Source organism: Pocillopora verrucosa, chromosome 5 (genome assembly GCF_036669915.1).
Source record: "Pocillopora verrucosa isolate sample1 chromosome 5, ASM3666991v2, whole genome shotgun sequence".
Classification (NCBI taxonomy): Eukaryota; Metazoa; Cnidaria; class Anthozoa; order Scleractinia; family Pocilloporidae; genus Pocillopora; species Pocillopora verrucosa.
In genome coordinates this window covers 16581720-16600046 of record NC_089316.1, presented here as the reverse complement: position 1 = coordinate 16600046, position 18327 = coordinate 16581720, and the positions used below count along the sequence as shown (strand labels likewise).

The window sequence follows — 18327 nt, the reverse complement described above, 5'->3', positions numbered from 1 at the left end:
GTCCTTTGGTGTTACATTGTCCTAATAAAAATAAAACTAACTCTCAAAAGTAAAACCAAACTCGTTTGTGAAAGTGTAATGACACTCCACAATAACTTTTGATGACCTTCGCTCATACTGGATAGAAAAGGCTTCTCCTTGTTGCAAATAACATTTGCGCTCCCTCTCCTCTTTCCTTGAAAATTTCGGTTGAAGAATTCTGACAATGTTTCTCGAGTTATTTGCCCCAAGCCTGTCAAGTCTCTGGTTAGACGTTTCTTCTCTGTATACTGAATGGAAACGTTTTTTCTTGTTTCTGTACAGGACACGCCAAATGCACTTCGAGCTTTCTGTACAGCTTTTAAAATTAAACGGAACACTTGACTGGGGATATCTCGTTTGAACTCTATCGTCCAAGCATTATGCACTTTCATTTGTGGGCTCAACCTCTTTTTTATGACAAAAATCCAATGCTGTATTTCCTCCAACAGGATTTCTTGTGCTGGGATTTTGGAGCAAAGAGCCTCTTGAATTGACCCGGTATCGAACCGATGCTTCTCAACCAGCATTTGTAGTGAATTCTTTACTTCATCTTCGAAGGCGAATCTATTTTGGAAGTTTTCGTCCTTAAATGTAGTGCAAATCGCACGAATCATACTATCGAAATCGTCCGCCATATTGAAATGTTCTTTAGTTGACAACCGCAGGACACAACGTGTTTTCGTGGGCTCAAAAATGCGCATTTCTCGAGCCAAATGGCCCAGCGTGAAACTACATTTGCCATGCGATACTTTTAGCAGGAATTCTTGATCTATCGCCATAGATGCTGGGAGGTCCCATTGTCCCATTGGTTTGTGGTTTCAGGAGGCGGGATAATAGGGAACTTAAGCACCAGACGTTTTTCGGGTGACGGCGACGTCTACAAACGAGCGAGCATGGGTATGAGGGCGCCGTCATTCCCGCCAAAATCCAAACCTAAGCATAGAGATATTTTTGCGACGGCAACCCATTCGAAACCTGCCTCGAAAGCTTGAAAAAAAACCTGTGAAAAATGTCTTTTCGTGAAACAAGAGAGATGCTGTTACTAGAGTATGATAGTAAAATAATTTCTGATGAAGAATTCTTGGTCTTGTGGGAGAGCTGCTGTTCCAAGAACCCTGATTTTCCGTACAGTTCGTATGCAGGATTTGATCTTGAAAACATTCATAAATCCGAGTGTTTGGCAGAGTTCAGAGTCCAAAAACAAGACATTCCTGTGCTGGCAAACGTTCTTCAACTAACAATGAACATCCGTTGTCCACAAAGAACAATATGTGATAGAATTGAAGGCTTATGCATGCTACTGAGAAGGTTTTCTTATCCTTGTCGCTATTCAGATATGATCAGCCAATTTGGAAGACCAGTTCCAGAGTTATGCATGATTACGAACAAAGTCATGGACAACATTTTCAACAATCACAGCCACAGAATATCTCAATGGAATGACGATATTTTGAACCCTCATTTGTTACAGGAGTATGCTGATGTCATACATGCAAAAGGCGCCCTACTAGAAAATTGTTTTGGATTCATAGATGGGACAGTGAGACTGATCGCTCGTGCCGATCAACAGCAAAGAATTGTGTATAACGGTCACAAGCATGTTCACTCGTTAAAATTCCAGTCCGTTGCACAACCAAATGGGCTCATTGGGAATATGTATGGCCCTGTTGGTATGTTGGTCATCTACATTTTTTTATTACAAAGATTTAGGTCCAGATTTTCACAATATAGTAGGTTGCTTTTTGGTAGAGAGCGGGTCTGTGTTGCCTTGTTTCTTTGTTTAATCACGCTTTTGTAAAGTGCCCACTAATAACAATAACAATAGGAAGATTCTGTTGTAGAAGGGACATGAAACAAACAAGGACTGAATGCACTTGCTGAGACAGTCCTGTGACATTTGGTGACCCTATACCCCTGTTGGCGTCCAATCTATTTTCAGCCAAGTACCCCAACTGTGAAAAGAGTTCTGGTGTGCCATAGGAATAATAATCACCATCATTAACTTATGGTTATGATAATTGTTATTATTGTTCTTGCCTGCAGAGGGTAAAAAGCATGATGCTAGTATGCTGGTGGACTCCAACCTTCTTCATGAGCTTGAGCAAAATCCCTAATCTCCCAGTGTGGTGCGAATTGATTACAAACATTTATGAGCTAAAATCTCGTATTTGATTTTTAGAGGAGTTCATCCACTTTGAGTAAATTTATAGCATATGTTGATTTGACCGATTCTCGTGAAATTTCGCCAAAATATTCCGAGGATCATGACAAACAAAAGTGTGTCGGGAAATTTTTATTTCCAAAATATTTTTCCCATAGTGTCCAATTACACATCACATCTTGCATGTTTTAAGCTACTCCAACTTCAGATGTGGATCTCTCAACAACCAATCAAAATATCGGAAAAGCCCGACACACTTAAAGGGGAAGTATGGTCTAGAAAAATTTTACCTCTATTGATAGAACTTTTCCACAGGAATTCGAAAATAATTGTTGTTTTGTCCAGTTGGCTTTGCAATTACGACAACAGCGCTTTGAAGTTGCTCTTATCTACCACTTTCGAGACTAGAAAAATGCCATCTTGGATATGACGTCAGCTATGACGTATCAACAGTCAAACCTTGTTGTTTATCGCTTTGACCTTGTTGACTTGATTGACCTTTCTGACGAGTTTTTCTGATGAGAGTTTAATTATGGTCAACTGTCTTGTAGTTAGCTGTCATAATACTTACAAGGATATAAAAAGGAAAGGAATAAGCTTCCACAAGCTACCCGAAAATTTAAAGAAAATTTGGCTGGCAAAAATTAAAAGCGAGGACACTCTGCCAAAACCCAAGAACAGCGTCGTCTGCTCAGATCACTTTATCAAGGACGACTTCAAGCGGAATATTCAGGTATGAAAGTTGTGTTTCTTGACCTTTGCTTCAAACTTAAAGCTATGTTTACCTTTCCCATATTCGAATCGTATTTTTTTCTTTAATTTTATTTAGATAACCACTGTAATGGAAGTGAAAGGAATTGAAGCTCGCATTGGTGATTGATCGCGTGTAGTACATTCAATTGCGACCAAAGATGCGCTTAGCTGTTTACTCCCAAAAATTTTTCTTAATCATTTTTCCAAAGCAGTGTTTATAATTATCTTATAAGGCTCGTGAATATTTATTTGTACCAGAATCACAATAAAAAAGGTCTCCTAGCCACTCTGTGTAAATAAGAAGACAATGAGGAAAACCATTAGTGTATTTAATGTTTGTTTGTTTTCCTTTCTTGTCAAAAATACAGTCCAAGCTCCTTGGATCTGACAATAGCAGGAAAAAGAGACATTTAAAAGATGATGCTGTTCCATCTGTTTTTCCTTATGCACCAACACCAAAGAAAACCAGAGCCGACAGGAGGTAGGGTGTGAAATATTGATGATGCAACTAACTACTATTTTGTGATGCCAGCCTGTAAATGTAATCAACACCGTACATTCTGCATTTCATCGAAAGTCTTCAACACCCTTCTTAAAAACACCCATATGCTATCTATACAGCAAGAAAAGTCTTCGTCTTCAGTTGTAAAGGAAAACACTGGCGATTCACTATTACCTCCTGTGCTGCTTTGCCTTCTTCTCCAAAGCTTGAAACAGAACCTTCAGCGAATCAGGTTTCTTCCCCAAGCTGCATGGAATCTCAGTTCATCTGGACCTATGCTACATCTGCAAGACACGTGGCTTCTTCAAGATCACAATTATAGTTGTGTTCCACCATGAAATCCACTGCCTTTATTCTCTAGGCCTGGGTCCCTTTACACGCAGCCATTTACTTCGACTCTGATCAAAGCTTCATATAGCCAACCACCTCGGCTTCTGGAACTCTTGATTAACTGGAAGAAGATACTGGCGTAACAATAGATAACAATGTGAACAACAATTCCCTTCAAGTCAGCTTTGATGATGACAATGTCAACAACAGTTCCATTCAAGTCAGCTGTGATGAAGAGGCTGGGGAAGACAGTTCGTTTAACATCAGCTTTGAATAAGTGGACCAGGATACCACCCAAAGCGATTTGGAGACTGATCCGCTTGTTAGTAACAGTCACAATACCAATGTGTTCGTCTCCCAAGTACATAGTATTTGAGGAAACACTGCTTGAGTTATTTGGCCACTGTCTTAAATGCAGTGACGAGGTCCTGGAAAAGGAGCCATTGAAAAAGGGTAGTGCACTTAAAGTAACGACAATTTGTAAAAACTCCCATTCAAACGAGTGGGTTTCCCAGACACTTGTTAACAGGGCAGCTGCGGGGAATGTATTGCTTTCAGGTGCTATACTTTTTACAGGAAATACGTTTTTGCACGTTTCAGAAATTGCTTCCACAATAAATCTTGCCTTTCTGAGCAAATCAGATTATCACAAATGGCAGAAGAAGCACCTTTTCCCTGTTATAAATGATCTTTGGCAGCAGGAAAAGGCGGCAGTCCTCACTGATCTCATAAACAGTAACTCAGTCACTCTCCTCGGGGATGGACGTTGTGACTCCCCAGGCTTTAGTGCCAAATACAGAACTTACACCATGATGGACAAAGAGAGTGAGAAAATTGTCAATTTCAAAGTTTTCCATGTAAAGCAGAGTACAGGCAATGGAGAAACATGGTTTTAAGCTTTGTCTTGACTGCGCACTAAATAGTGGCATTCCTGTAGGAGTTGTAGGTATTCACAGGCCCACCGGTATCAAAGCACTCATGAGAAGGGAGTACAAGGACCTCGGTGTTGAGTACCAGATAGACAACGTACCAAGAACATCAAGTCCAAGCTAGTCACGAAAGCCAAGAAGAAAGAATGCAAGGACCTCTCTCCTTGGATAAAATCCGTGACAAACCATATGTGGTGGTCAGCGATGACGTGTGACGGAAATTCCCAGCTCCTCAAAGAGAAGTGGGTCAGCATCCTCTACCACACGGCTGACAAACACGATTGGGATTTGTCTGTGCTGTACAATTGTTGTGCACACGAGCCTATTTCCCAAGGGCACATCGTAAAACCAAATGGCTTATCGTAGGTTCCCTGGCACACCAAGCAATAAAACATGTAGTGCTAGAGAAGACACTCTTAAAAGATTTGGACCTTCTAACGAAGACCATCCACACAGATGCCTTGGAAGTGTACCATTGACTCTACAGCAAATACGCACCCAAGTGGCAACATTTTGGATACCTGGGAATGGTAGCACGTACACAGCTAACTGCTTTAGACCACAATTCGGGCACTGGTCGATCTCAAGAAGAAATGATTCCGTTATGTTTATCCTAAGGGGATGTCTATGGTCAGAGATAGTAGTAACTTAACTTTTCTTGTATTTTTGATTTTGGTAAACTACTACTTGTTTATGAGGATTGTACTTCTTTCTACAGGGAATGATGAGGACTTTGCAATAGTCCTCTTTGAGGATTAAAACATGTACTCTGTGGTAGAGACAACACAAACTAAAGAACCACACTGTGCGTACAACCAAACCATAAATGTGTTGTGGGGGAAAGGAAAAGATGTGGAGTATTTCCCAGCCAGACTTATCTTATGTGGTTTGTAGGCTTATCATGCAATATTGTGCACTTACAAAAATATGTTACTACATGTTTTACTGCTGTATGACTGTTTAAATAAGAGCCTTTTGGAAATAGATTTCTATTAATCTAGGGAGTCAAACAGGCATACCATGAGGTAGCTCCAAGGAGCCATTAATTTTTTATAAGAAAGACAAAGGAAAGTTGGATGTGCCATTTTATTATTGTCTATTAGATTTTGCATTTGCAGTTTCTTCCTTGGAAATGTTATGGGACATATTACTTATTGTCATCGTCAGGGAGTAAGGATGATTGTGAGAAAGAAGTGCTAGACCTCTCCTTCACAAGTGAGAGTACATCTACTGCAGGATGTTCAAGTAATGAAGGTATATGCTTAGACCATTATTATGATATACTGAATGAAATGAAACATAAAATATTACCTAAGTCATTCCTTGTTTAAAGAGGTTACCATATCAATGGAAATTAACCATAAGCACCTTCATGTACTTCATACAGGTTTGGTGAAACGAAAGCGAAAAAATGTAGGAAAGGAAGTAGCAGCCAAAAAAAAACTAAAGGTATTTAGTTTGCATCAAGTCTTATGCAATTACCCCATAATATGTTTTAGATTACTGCAAAGGTAACACAGGTGAAAATTTTACAGGTATCACCAATATTTCTTTACCCAGGCCAGTTCCCAATTTTTCTCGATAGAAGTTTTGCATTGATATGCCAAAGTCACTTTCCTAAAGACAAGTGCTTTTAAAATTAAGTTTTCAGCCCCACGGAGAGCCCTTTGCAGAAGGGAAGTAAGAAACATTGTTGTTTACTTAAATATGATACAGATCAATGTCTCCTTGGTGTAATTTTAAATGCAGCAGAACACTTGGGTAGCTTGCCTTCGTTTTCGCAACTTTTGAATAGAACATGAAATAACTGGCAAAATAGCTAATTATGAGGGAAATAAGTGGTCAAGAACACACAGACTCATGACTTAGATGGAGAGGGAGAGGGAGGGCATGCAATTTCAGTTAGTCGACAATTATGGGATATAATTGAATAAGCTCTGCATGGTAAAGAAATAAAGAGTCTTATCTCACCAATGAAGGTATTGGAAGTACAGTAGGTGAAGAAAAAGAGAGGCTAGAAAGGGCAGTTTTGGCACTCTTCAAAGGTAGATATAATCTATTATGCTTAAGAGTCATTTCCATAGACATACAGTGGTATGGCCTATTTCAACAGATTACCAGATTTTGCTCCAGTTGCCAAGCCATTAGAAGAGGGTTATAACCTGTGCTGGACTACTACTGACATGATTTAGTGAGAAGAGATTGGACTTAGGGTAATGATATATGACTAAAAAATAGTAATAGCCCTTTAGAGTGTTTATCAGAAGGCTGATCATCAGCTGAATTTACTTGCTTTTTTGCAGGCCTCATGCAACTTTAAAAATTCTTGAAGCTGGACCATCTGTTGATGAAATTTTTAAAACCTGTGCCAGCCCATTACAAAGTAGCAGATAAAAATTGTGATTGTAGGGAACTCTTCAGGTCATCATTTTGTGGCGCTTACCCACCTCACCCACCCACCCTGTTTTTCCTTGCTGTGCTTTTGAGCACTATTTCGAATTTTCATTTTTTTCAACCTTGCTTTTATGTTATTGGAGAAATTGTGCAGTTTGTCATGCAAGCCAGGAATTATGTCTCTCACTTTATACAACAACATTCGTGTCAAGTCAATTTTAGTACAAGACATTTATGAGCTGACAGCATTGACAATGTTGCAACAGAGGACACTCCATTAATGAAATACTATACCAAGCATTTAGTTAAAGAAATAGAACTTATAGAAGGAGCTAAACTCACTACTGAACAAGGCCATATGGTTGAATTTAGATTCCAGTTGATCCCAGCTGACATGAAATAGTTGACATCCGTTTCAGGGGAACTAAATACCTGTGCAATTTACTTTTCCCCTTTTGCCAACGTGAACCAAATTGACAAAACCACTATTGGTGGCTCAATTGCTGGACCAGAAGCATCTTGGCAACCATGGGATTACAAGGAGTGGATTCTTGTTGCAGAGAAAGTTAGGAAGTTAGAGGCAAAACTAAGAGATCCTGAAGGAAAACAAAGAGCTTCCTATGTTAATTAGCAAGGAGAAATCTAAGCAAGAATTTGTTCCCTCTTGGGCAAATATGTGGATTTAGCTGAGGCTGAGCCACTTCACAACACCAACAATGCCTGGCAGCAGTGGTTTTCAGCTCTGCTGACAATGGCCATGCAGTACACTGACCAAGCTAAACTCCGCACAGCAACAGTGGTTTCAGATCTGCCCAACTTTTCACTGCTAGTTACATTTCTTAAGTATATGTGGGAAACCATGAGGTGTGGAAGGCTGTGCAATGGCTTCAATAGGTAGTTTAGTGAAAAGAGAAGGAACGGAATTTCTTTCTCCTATAGATTCACTGGCCTGGAATCCAAGAGGTTTTCATGGAACTTTGGTTACCTCATCTAGAAACTTTTGCATCTTGCAGATAGAAAAATTGTCATGCAAGAGGATCTGCTTTAAAACTGCACTCCCTTTCATTTAGTGGTTTACAAATCAAGGATGCTGCTGCAATTTATTCCAGAGTTGAAGTAAGCAAACAGCGAGTAGATGATTTGAAAACGCTTTGCCAAAACTATTTCTCAACAAATCATCTGCTGTTAGGTGGAGTTAGCCCTGGTGTGTGGACCCTAGGCTATGCTATACCATACCACACCAATTAGCTCTTTAATAAGCTTGGGTTTGGGCTTGGCCTAAACTCCATCAGGGTCGAGAGGCTAAACATGTCAAGCTGGCCAAATATATTGAGAATACTTGCAATGTAAAGAAAAGTATGAGGTGGTGATTGTGTTCTGCCACGAGTTTGTATGTCTCATTTGGCTTGGAGAGATGGACCCTTACAGTGTCTTGTACCGGCAGGAGAAGAAGGGTTGTGACTCCTTTACGGTGGACATGCCTATGGAGGTGATGGACTGCATTGCAAAGTTTATCCTGAACCGAAATTTTGGTCACGAATTCAGTGAGACAAACACTCAACTGTCTTACAGAATATAATTAAAAATTAATTAAATTATAAATCAATAAAAATTATTTAAAATTATTATTGTAACTGAGGGTCTCTAATTTTCCATTAAGGGATTTGGGGGATGCCTTCCCCAGAATATTTTAAAATTTTGTATTTAGTATTTGTAATAGCACAGTGAGTTACCTAGATGGGGGACAAACTTGAGGAGCAGGTTCATCAGCTTCTCATTCAGTAAAATCATTTGCCAGTTGTATGAAGTAAAAAGGGAACGAATGGAAATCAAGAGTTTCAAAGTCTGGCAAGGAAGATGAAAAAAAAAAGGTTCAAGATGTTGTAATCAACATGTATCTGATGGAATGGAATGGAAAGGAACAAGAACTCAAAGCCAAATGAGGAAGTAGTTACCTTTGAGAATCTTGCCAACTGTGAGTTGCAGTATACTACACAATGTAGCAGAAGAGAAGTAGATGAATTTCCATAGTAATTTGTATGACAAGAGTCAATCATACCACTTACTATATGAAGACAGATCTAAAGCTCTCTTTCTTCCTAGTTCAAAGAAAGAGATCTTTATGTTAAGCAGATAACAAGACAAAGTAGGAAAAGACTTCAAAAGAATTTCACTTTACCCGTGCTTCAACTATGACTTTCAGGTATCAAAAGGTTATTTTGATGATGAATTCAGTAATTTTACAACTGATGGTGATGTTATCATCAAGACCATAATGGGAAGTGAGAAACCCTTTAAGAGTACAAGGTGCAACAGTCCTAGTGATCTCACAGCAGTTCCAGGTGAGGGTGCAAATTAGCTTGAACTCGATCAGCTGCTTGCCAGTCGGCTCCAAGAAATGTACAAAACTGAAGATTCTGATCTACAGGAAATGTACAGCAATGAAGATTCTGGTCAGCTGCAAGAAATGCACAACACTGAAGATCCTGTGACTCATAAGGAGGGTACCAGTTCAGCAATGAACTTAACTGATTCATCTTCAGTTGCAAAAGCTCTAGCTGAGATGGTGGATAAGTCTGGCCAGCTGTTCATTGTTGTGAGAAGAGATTCCCTTTTAAAAAGAGTGCTTTCCATATGGAATAGAGAGGTGAGCAAAACCTCTGGCTCAGCACACCCAGTTGTGAAAGTGAACTTCGGTGGGAAAGAGAGAATAGATTCAAGTGCAATGGCTAGAGAGTTTTACATTAGCTCTCTCTAACAATGGCTCTGTTATGTCCTCCAATGGAAAACCATAAGATTCAACCTTTCATGAGCAGAATGGCAACTTCAAAGCCTGTGCAACATCGTCTGGTGAGTTGTTGGAAAGGGACACCTAAGGCCTAAAAATTGCTAAGTCCATCAATGGCTCCATGTATAGGAAACCCAAAGGGCTTTAGTTTATCATATCTATCCATGTGCCAGGAATCATTGGATCTTCAATTGTGATATGACCTTCTCTTAAGTGGTGAGCTTTCCTTCTGGATCTAACTCTTTTAAGATATCCTGTACTATTATACATGGAACTTGTAGGCCCTCCATTGTTAAAGTGTGCCAAATTGTCCTGTATTCTCCAGATAATCCAGGACCATTAATAATCTCGCTGACATATTGTCTCGCAATTTGTATAGTACTGTTTGAGTCATCTTTGGTGAAGAAACCTCTTCTGCCAAGTCCATATGCTTTCAATCGCCTTAAAGGTGTGCTGTAACTTATTTCATGTTTGTGGTGTTTAGCAAGTAGAAGAATAATTACTTCATAACTAAATCAATGTTGGAAGTAATATTTGATAATGGTATCTTCATCAACCTTGACCTCACTGCTAGACCCTTCACCACTAGAATCTGTATTTATATTCAAGTCTACAAGGTCAAACAACATGAAATAGTTATTCACAGATGTAGAATTCAGCAATTCATCCCAACATTTTGAGGAAGAAGCAGCCAGCTTTTAGGCTCTGGGGGATTCCCTAGTTCCTGCCATATTTGTTTTAGTTTCCATTGTAATACTAAGTACTTAGTATCAAGATAACTCTAAAGCAAGTAGGTGTTAGGGTACAAACAACCCAATACAACAGACCAAACAATACATCACAGCTATACAATGACTCCAATTAAAACAGAAACCCTTGATCAACCACACAACAATTTGCCCACGACATGTAATTTTTAATTTATTAATGCATCACTTCAACAAATGATCAGAAATGAAAGAACTTCCCTTTTCCACAACTGGAGTAAAATTTTTCTTCCTCCCTTGAAGGAATGCAAAATCATCATCATAAAAGTCAACAATCATTCACAGTTGTCAAGATTTAGTAAATTTTTGAAATTTAAAACATGCCAAGAACTTTTACATCAAGTTAAGAGCAAAAGGACAAAGTAAAAAATATGAACACACGCATGCACAAAGCACGGGCTAAACGACTGAAGAAAGTTAATGGACAATGAAATTTATCGCTAGTTCACTTAGCGTATTAGAAACTGCGATAAATGGAGGCTAACATTTTATGGTCCAGCGACTTTTTTTTTTTAAGTATTTAGTTGAAAGTAATATGCGGTGTTATTCCTTGCATAAATTTCACAACTGTATCTATCTGTTGTGACCAGTTAACTTAACCATCTTCATTTACAAAGCATTTGAAAGAAGTTCACCAACAGTCTTTTTGCTGCTAAATAAATCAAAATGTGTTCTGTTCAAGAATTGCAGCAAATTGATCGGGAGCTCTTTTCAGAGCTCACAGAAACCCTGATCAACCCTGCATTCTTCTACATGCCTACCCTGTTTGTTGATGGCTACAACCCAATGTTCTACCTCCAAAACAACAGAGAGGGACTGTGGCAGTTGCAAGGGTACGTCATCAGAAACACGGACGTCTTATGTGCAATTCTTCAAGATAATTTCTCTAAAATTGGATACCAATTAACGCAGTCATCTTCTTTTCGAGTTGGAAACATTGTGAGGAACAGAGCACAATATATCATAAAAAAAAAACAGAACACGAGTAGTGGCAGCATCAGAAAAGCCATGTGATCTACATTTTGGTGTAAAGTTGCACTTCATCCAGATGAGATACTTCATGGGCCAAGTGAGATTATGAGCGATATGGAAAAGAGAGAGGAAGAATTGATGAGGGAAAATGTGAAATTACGAAGAGAGGTGGAAGGTGGGAAAATCTGTCATAGTGCCAGATCAATTTTGAAACTCGAGTAACAATCAATAGCATTGCAATTAAGATCACCAGTTATTTATTTGTCATATCAGAATAAACCGTAAAAATCAGTCTAAATAAGTATATTTATAAATATTTCAGCCAAGGCATTGCAGCTTTATGAAGCCATGGCTGAAATAAGTAATCTGCAAGCCCCACAGGTATTCAGTCTGAATTGAATAAATTTTAGAAGAAATGGCCTTCAATAAACAGTCTAAACGGCAAAGTTCGCTGGGTGGGTTTTTTAGCAAGCGAGCAAGAGATCAAAGTCCACTTAAATTCGCATTACAAAAATATGAGCATAACTTCAGGTTTCTTGCGAGATTTTCTGTTGGCATTTGCAAAATTTTTTCAATTGATATTTTAGACACTGTGCCAGGCCATTAAGTTTTGATGCATTTATATCTTAATGTTTTATTTTAGAAGATTCCCAAGAAGCTACCCCTAAATGGCCAGATATCGTTGATTCTTTCAATGTTAGTGGCATGGTTGGCGAAAGCCTATTCCAACAACTGAAAGGTATATAAGCCTTTGCGTTAAAATTATTTATCACTCATGTCAGCGATAAAATAACATCTTTTTGTCTTCTTCATGTTTAGAGCTCACCCATTGTAAAAGTCATGTTGATATGCCAAGTCAGACTCAGAAACCTTCAAATCAAACTGAGCTGAAGGGACAGTCCAGTAAGGTGGGTTAGCTTCATCAAAAGTCCTCACTTTTGCTTGTTGCGAGTTTGTGCTTTATCTCATCATTAATTTCTAGTGAAGTTTCAATAATTAAAATATTTTGCTGTTAACTTTCAGATTCCATACTGTGGTCTTCTGATCAAGTCATCTCAGCAATCAAAGAGATGTGCGCTGAAAGCAAGGTGCACAATTATTTTGCTTGCAGGCTTTCTGGGTGTTTTAGTTTAAGCAATGAAGAACAGGAAAGGCTTCAGCATACTATTGGCCTGTGTGCTATGTGGAAGTTCATGGCTTTTATTGTGTTCTCTGCAGGAAGCATAACGTGAAAAAAGTGTAAGTGTGCTGGATTACATGTAAGTTAAGCCAAGGTTGACACCAGCTTGAACAGTAGCATTTGAATTCTGAATGGCCAAATTAGTTTCTGGGCTAATGTTTTTCTATTATCAACTTTAATTTTAACTCCAGGTGTATGTATGTAGACTGATCACCAATCACCGATCACCGATCACCAATCACCAATTTTTACTACACAGAACTAACACAATGCATACAACTTTAGATGACTAATCTGTATTAGTTAACACTAGTCAAAATATACTTGACTGACTTCTACCCATATGTTACCCTTTGCATAGACAAGGCAGCGCAGCTTTACAACGCAATGGCCCAGTTAAGATGCCTGCAACGACAAAATGGCCATAGAGGCAAACATTGAAAATGTCGGGCATCAACAATGACAGAGACATCTCAAGGAAATAAGGTATCTATCTTAAACATTTATCAGACTTGACCAATTTTTGAAACACGTTTTATTTTGCACTTTTGCAATAATATGGGCGAGATTTCTGAAAACCATGCTTTTGTAATTTGTTACAGAGAAAAAGCAGAGACTGCTCTATGGTTTGCAAAGACATATGGACTGACCCCAAAATTGCTGAGCCTAGAAGACACTACTGGTCCGCTGATCAATGTAACCTTTAAAGGTCAAGAATTCAATCAAGGTAACTACCACTATGTAGGTTGTAATGATCATGAAGGCCCAGTTGTTTATAACCTTTGATCAGGCATTTTTCTGTTTTCAGTTCGCAACTGCAAGCCTTTCGCACTTGAGAACCGCCTGATCGCAAGTCACGCCTATTCTACCGCCTATTCTTCATGATATTACTTTCCTAATTTTTCTACTTTCTATTTTCATGATACTAATTTCAATTATTCCGATAACATTTTGACCAACGTGAGTCTGTCAGTCTATATAAGGATTCGCTGCAAACGAATTTGCTAAATGCTTAGTTAAGAGCGTGGCTATTGTTAATTATTGCTATTGTTCACTTTATGTTCACCTTAGGATTTACTTTACACATCCAACCGTTTTTTTTTTGTTTTTTTGTTTTATATTTTGTTTTTCCGTTTTACATTAAAAAAAAAAAAAATTACAGCAGTATAATAATATTAAAAATTTATAGTGCGCAAATTCCATAAAATGTTCAAATGCGCATTACAAGATTAAAAATTATCATTAAAATAGACTTACAATAATTTTAAGAAACGAGATAAAAAAAAAAAAAAAAAAAAAAAAAAAAAAAAAAGCTATAGAAATGCACTACGAAAAAGGTGAGTCTTCAGTTTAGCTTTAAAAATATTTACTGTTCTTGCGCTCCTAATATCCAGCGGTAGTTCGTTCCATAGTTTCGGAGCAGCACAGGTAAAAGAACGGTCCCCCAGTGTAGCTTTCGATTTAAATGATGGATGGCTAAGTAAAAGCTTATCACTGGAATTTCTTAAATTATATTTGGAGGGGGGTCTAAGGGAAATAAGAGAGGATAGATAAGAAGGGGCTAAAAAATTAAGAATCTTAAAAGTAATTAACAATATTTTAAACTCAATTCTATATCTAATTGGTAACCAGTGTAACTTAAAAATTAAGGGCGTAATATGACAAAATCTCTGTTCTTTAAGAATCAATCTGGCACAAGCATTCTGTACTCGTTGCAGCTTATTCAACAAGCAGTCCGGTAGTCCATATAATAGGCCATTGCAATAGTCCAGGCGGCTCGTTATAAATGCATGGACAAGAGTTTCCGTTGACTGCTGTGAAAGGTACTTTCTGATCCGACGAATATTATAAATGTAATAAAATGAAGAGGCACAAATTTTCGTGATGTGTGTTGCCATGGAGAGCCTTGAATCAAACCAGGAACCAAGATTTCTCGCAATTGGCACGGGATGTATGTCTGAGTCGCCCACACGTATACTGATATTGTCGAGCTTTCCCAGCTGTTGTGATGTGCCAATGATAAGGAATTCAGTCTTGTCGTCATTTAATTTAAGAAAATATAAAGTAAATAAAATTGTATAAGGTCAGTAAATAAATAAATAAATAAACAAAAATATTAATACAAGGCTACCCAAGGTAAAGTTATTTCAACTGAGTGATTGTAAAAGTTTTTCCCATTTCATTAAGTGCAAGTTTAGTTTTTTCTTTTCTTTAGCTAGGTATTCTTCTATTCTAAAAATTTTTTTAAGGTGCGCAAGGAAGATAATAAAGCTTGGGGTAATAGATTTCTGTCTGCAGAGAAAGATGGTCTGCTTCGCTATTAACATGATGTGATTTAAAAGCATAAAGTGATTATCGACATCAAATAAGCCAAACATAATATTAATTTGATCTGTTAGATCAGGAAGCGTTTCAATACCGCATTCATGTAACCAACTAGAGATTTCTTTCCAGAAGGCTCTAGAGTGTTCACAAAAAACAAAAAGATGTTCAAGGGTTTCCTCGTTGTTATCACAGAATGAGCATAAAGGTGACTCAACCACTTTAAGCTTAAATAGTTTAGAGTTAGTAAATAATTTTCTATTTAAGATTTTGTACTGAAAGTCTCTCGTATATGTATCTAACGTGACCTGGAAAGGCAAACTGTAAATCTTATTCCACACGAGCTCAGAATCGTGAAACATTTCATTATATCTCAACTGTGCTGTGGGGGTTTCACGCAAATCAGACATATGTGCTTCGTAAACCGTTTAATTGACAGCAGCTGAAATCTGCCAAGAGCCTCATGTATTCTCAAAGCTTTATCTCCTGACCAATCACAACCAACTAGTTCAAGATATGCAAATTATTATACTTCCTGCTGATTAAATGGGCACTGCAAGTACATGTCGCGAAAGACAAAAGCATTCTGGGTGATGCACAAAACAACCTTCTCAGCAAATGAAGGAAGACTCCCTCAAGACACATATAGCATCAAGTGGAGGCTGACCTTATGCAGCAAATGTCTGTATTCATTAAAGTTACGTTGAGAAAAATGAAGTTCAAAGTACAGTTCTTCAAAACCTTTTTGCCACTGCCTTCTTTCTCATGAAAGAATTCATGGCTAATCACAAGTTAATCCGGCTCCTTAATTTCATGGAGAAAGTCCTTGGCATGTCACAACTAAAATATTTTTCCCACTGTTCACAAGGATCTGTTAGAGAAATTTTCCTAACTTTGGGAGGGACTGTAAAGCAGAGATGGCTGGAAAGGGTCAAGATAGCCAAGAGCTTTGGCCTACTGATGAATGAAGTCACTGATATATCCGTTGCTTCACAGCTAGTTTCCTTTATCCAGTTTTGGGACTCTGAAACGAAGTCAATGCAAACTATGTTTTTGTTCTCACAGAACACCAATGAAGCTTTTGCCAGCTGCAACTCAGAAGCCATAATGGAGATGGTAAAGAAAGAATTGACCGACTCTGGTCTGGATGTCAGGAAGTTGAGGGGCCTGTCAACAGATGAAGCAGGTTTAATGGTTGGAAAGAGTAATGGAGTTGTAGCCAAACTGAGACAGACCAATGACAAGCTCCTTAACATCCACTCCACTGTGTGTGTCATCGCTTAGCACTTGCCTGCACACACACCTGCCAAGAGCTCAAGTTTATTAAAGAGGTGGAAGATGTCCTGAGGCAGCTATGGTATTACTTTCACCACTCACCAAAGTGTCAGACTCAACTTAAGAAGCTTAATTTCAACCACACAGAGAAGACAAAGAAGCTGTCAGCAAAGCGTTTAAAGAAGCATGCCAGACAAGGTGGCTAAGTTTTGATGCATTGGTCACTGAAGCTTCACAAAGCTATGAAGCCATTGTTTGGTCCTTGCAGGAGATTGATGATGCAACAGCTATTGGATTGATCAGCAGACTGAAGAAGGTTAAATTTATTGCTACTCTTTACATCCTCCATGCCATCCCACCACTCCTTTCCTCTCTATCAAAACAATTTCAAGCTGGTAATTTTCACTTCTCCATGATACAACAGGCAGTCAACCGAGCTGTTTTGGCACTTAAAGAATTAAAGGAAACCAAAGTACCTTTGGAGAAATTGCAGTCTGACATGGACTCTTTCACCAACATCTCAAGTGACCTGAAATTTGGCGGAGATAGTGGAAAGGAGTTAGAAGCCCTTCTGATCAACTATGTGGATGCTCTAACTTCCAACATCAAGGATCGCCTTGGAAGCTCTCCAAAAGGTCACTGAAGCTTTTGCTATCTTTGATCCTCACCTTCTTCCATCCAGTAACGAGGAAAGTTTCAAGGAGTATGGAGAAGTTTAGATTACAGTACTAGCCAATCACGTTTTCCCTGGCAGTGAAGACAAGAAGACCAAGGTACTCTGTCAGTGGTCCCTGGTCAAGTTTTTTCTGTCTGTTGGGCAGTTAAAAGGTGTCGTGACAGGAAGTCACAGCAGTACATTGTTCATGTCACTCCTGCTTAAAAATGAGGGCATATTCCACCCTCAATCTTCGAAAAATTGCTGTATGTGGCTGAGGTTGGGCTTTTACTACTTTGCAGCAACACTTCACCAGAGAGAGGAGGGAGTGTTATAAACATTATAAAGACAAAGTTTTACAACCGTCTCAGTAATGACATGTTGAATTCGTTAAGGCAAGTTCCCATCAATGCCCCAGATAGTGCCCAGTGCAGTGATGTCATCAAGCCTTCAGTTGAAAATTGGTTAAAAAAGAAGCCAAGAAAAAAACTAAAGAAGACCTCAACAGTGAGATCGCTGCCTGAAGCCAACCTGGAAGCCACTGAAGCTTCTGTTGAGGTACAAGTTGAAGACAGTGTTACAACAGCCATTGGCCTCCCTGACGTTTATTATGACCTGGCTTTTGAAAGTGACTGTGGCGCAGATATGGAGTTTTGATGATGAAGATCACCCATCTCAGAATGACAGTGTTAACAGTCCTGAGTTACTTAATAGGAAATGGCAAAGTTTGTCATAAATCCACCCATATGAAAAGGCAAAGTTTTAAAAATTCCATCTAGAAATTGAGTGTTGTGATGTAATTGATTTTGGAAACCAAGTAAATGATAAATAATTCTGTGATTGTGAAGAACATCAAATACAAACTCATGTAAACCAATCTTAATGTAGCTAAAATATGATGACAGATGCTCACATGTGAGAAGTGACCACTAAATTGTTTTTTTGAACTCACTACTAAAAATGATTAAAGGAATGTTAACTGCTGCCAGTTAGAACAGCACAAACATATAAAAATTGCTTCAAGGAGAGGCCATTTCAGCTGGTGGAAAAACCCTACATTTGCTTTGCTTCAGGGGGCTCTGCCACCTAGACCCCCATTGGGACTGCATCTGTACCCTGCTGGGGGCCTCGGCGGCCCCCAGACCCCCTGCCTAACATGGAAGGCTTTGGCCCCCAGTGCCACCTACTTTCTTACATCCTTCTTCTACTTCAAATCTTTTTGACAACCCTGCATTTGATTACAACCATCTATGAAGATTTGAGTTAACAGTGAGCTAA

At 38.7% G+C, this 18327-nt stretch overlaps 1 protein-coding gene and 1 pseudogene across 1 annotated transcript; both read left to right on the top strand.

The window, feature by feature from the left end:
* Window positions 1-1030: 1030 nt before the first annotated feature.
* On the top strand, window positions 1031-2135 carry LOC136281084 (uncharacterized). The gene is made up of 2 exons (XM_066167293.1): window positions 1031-1691; window positions 2065-2135. The coding sequence occupies exons 1-2, from the start codon at window positions 1031-1033 to the stop codon at window positions 2133-2135; spliced, it is 732 nt and encodes a 243-aa protein (XP_066023390.1).
* A 5712-nt stretch (window positions 2136-7847) lies between these two features.
* Window positions 7848-8669, top strand: LOC131768869 (uncharacterized; annotated as a pseudogene).
* Window positions 8670-18327: the final 9658 nt, after the last annotated feature.

Coding starts and splice junctions, on each gene's coding strand:
- LOC136281084 (XM_066167293.1), top strand. CDS start 1,031: ATGTCTTTTCGTGAAACAAGAGAGATGCTGTTACTAGAGTATGATAGT. Junction 1,692..2,064: donor GAATATGTATGGCCCTGTTG/GTATGTTGGTCA, acceptor TCTTGCCTGCAG/AGGGTAAAAAGCATGATGCT.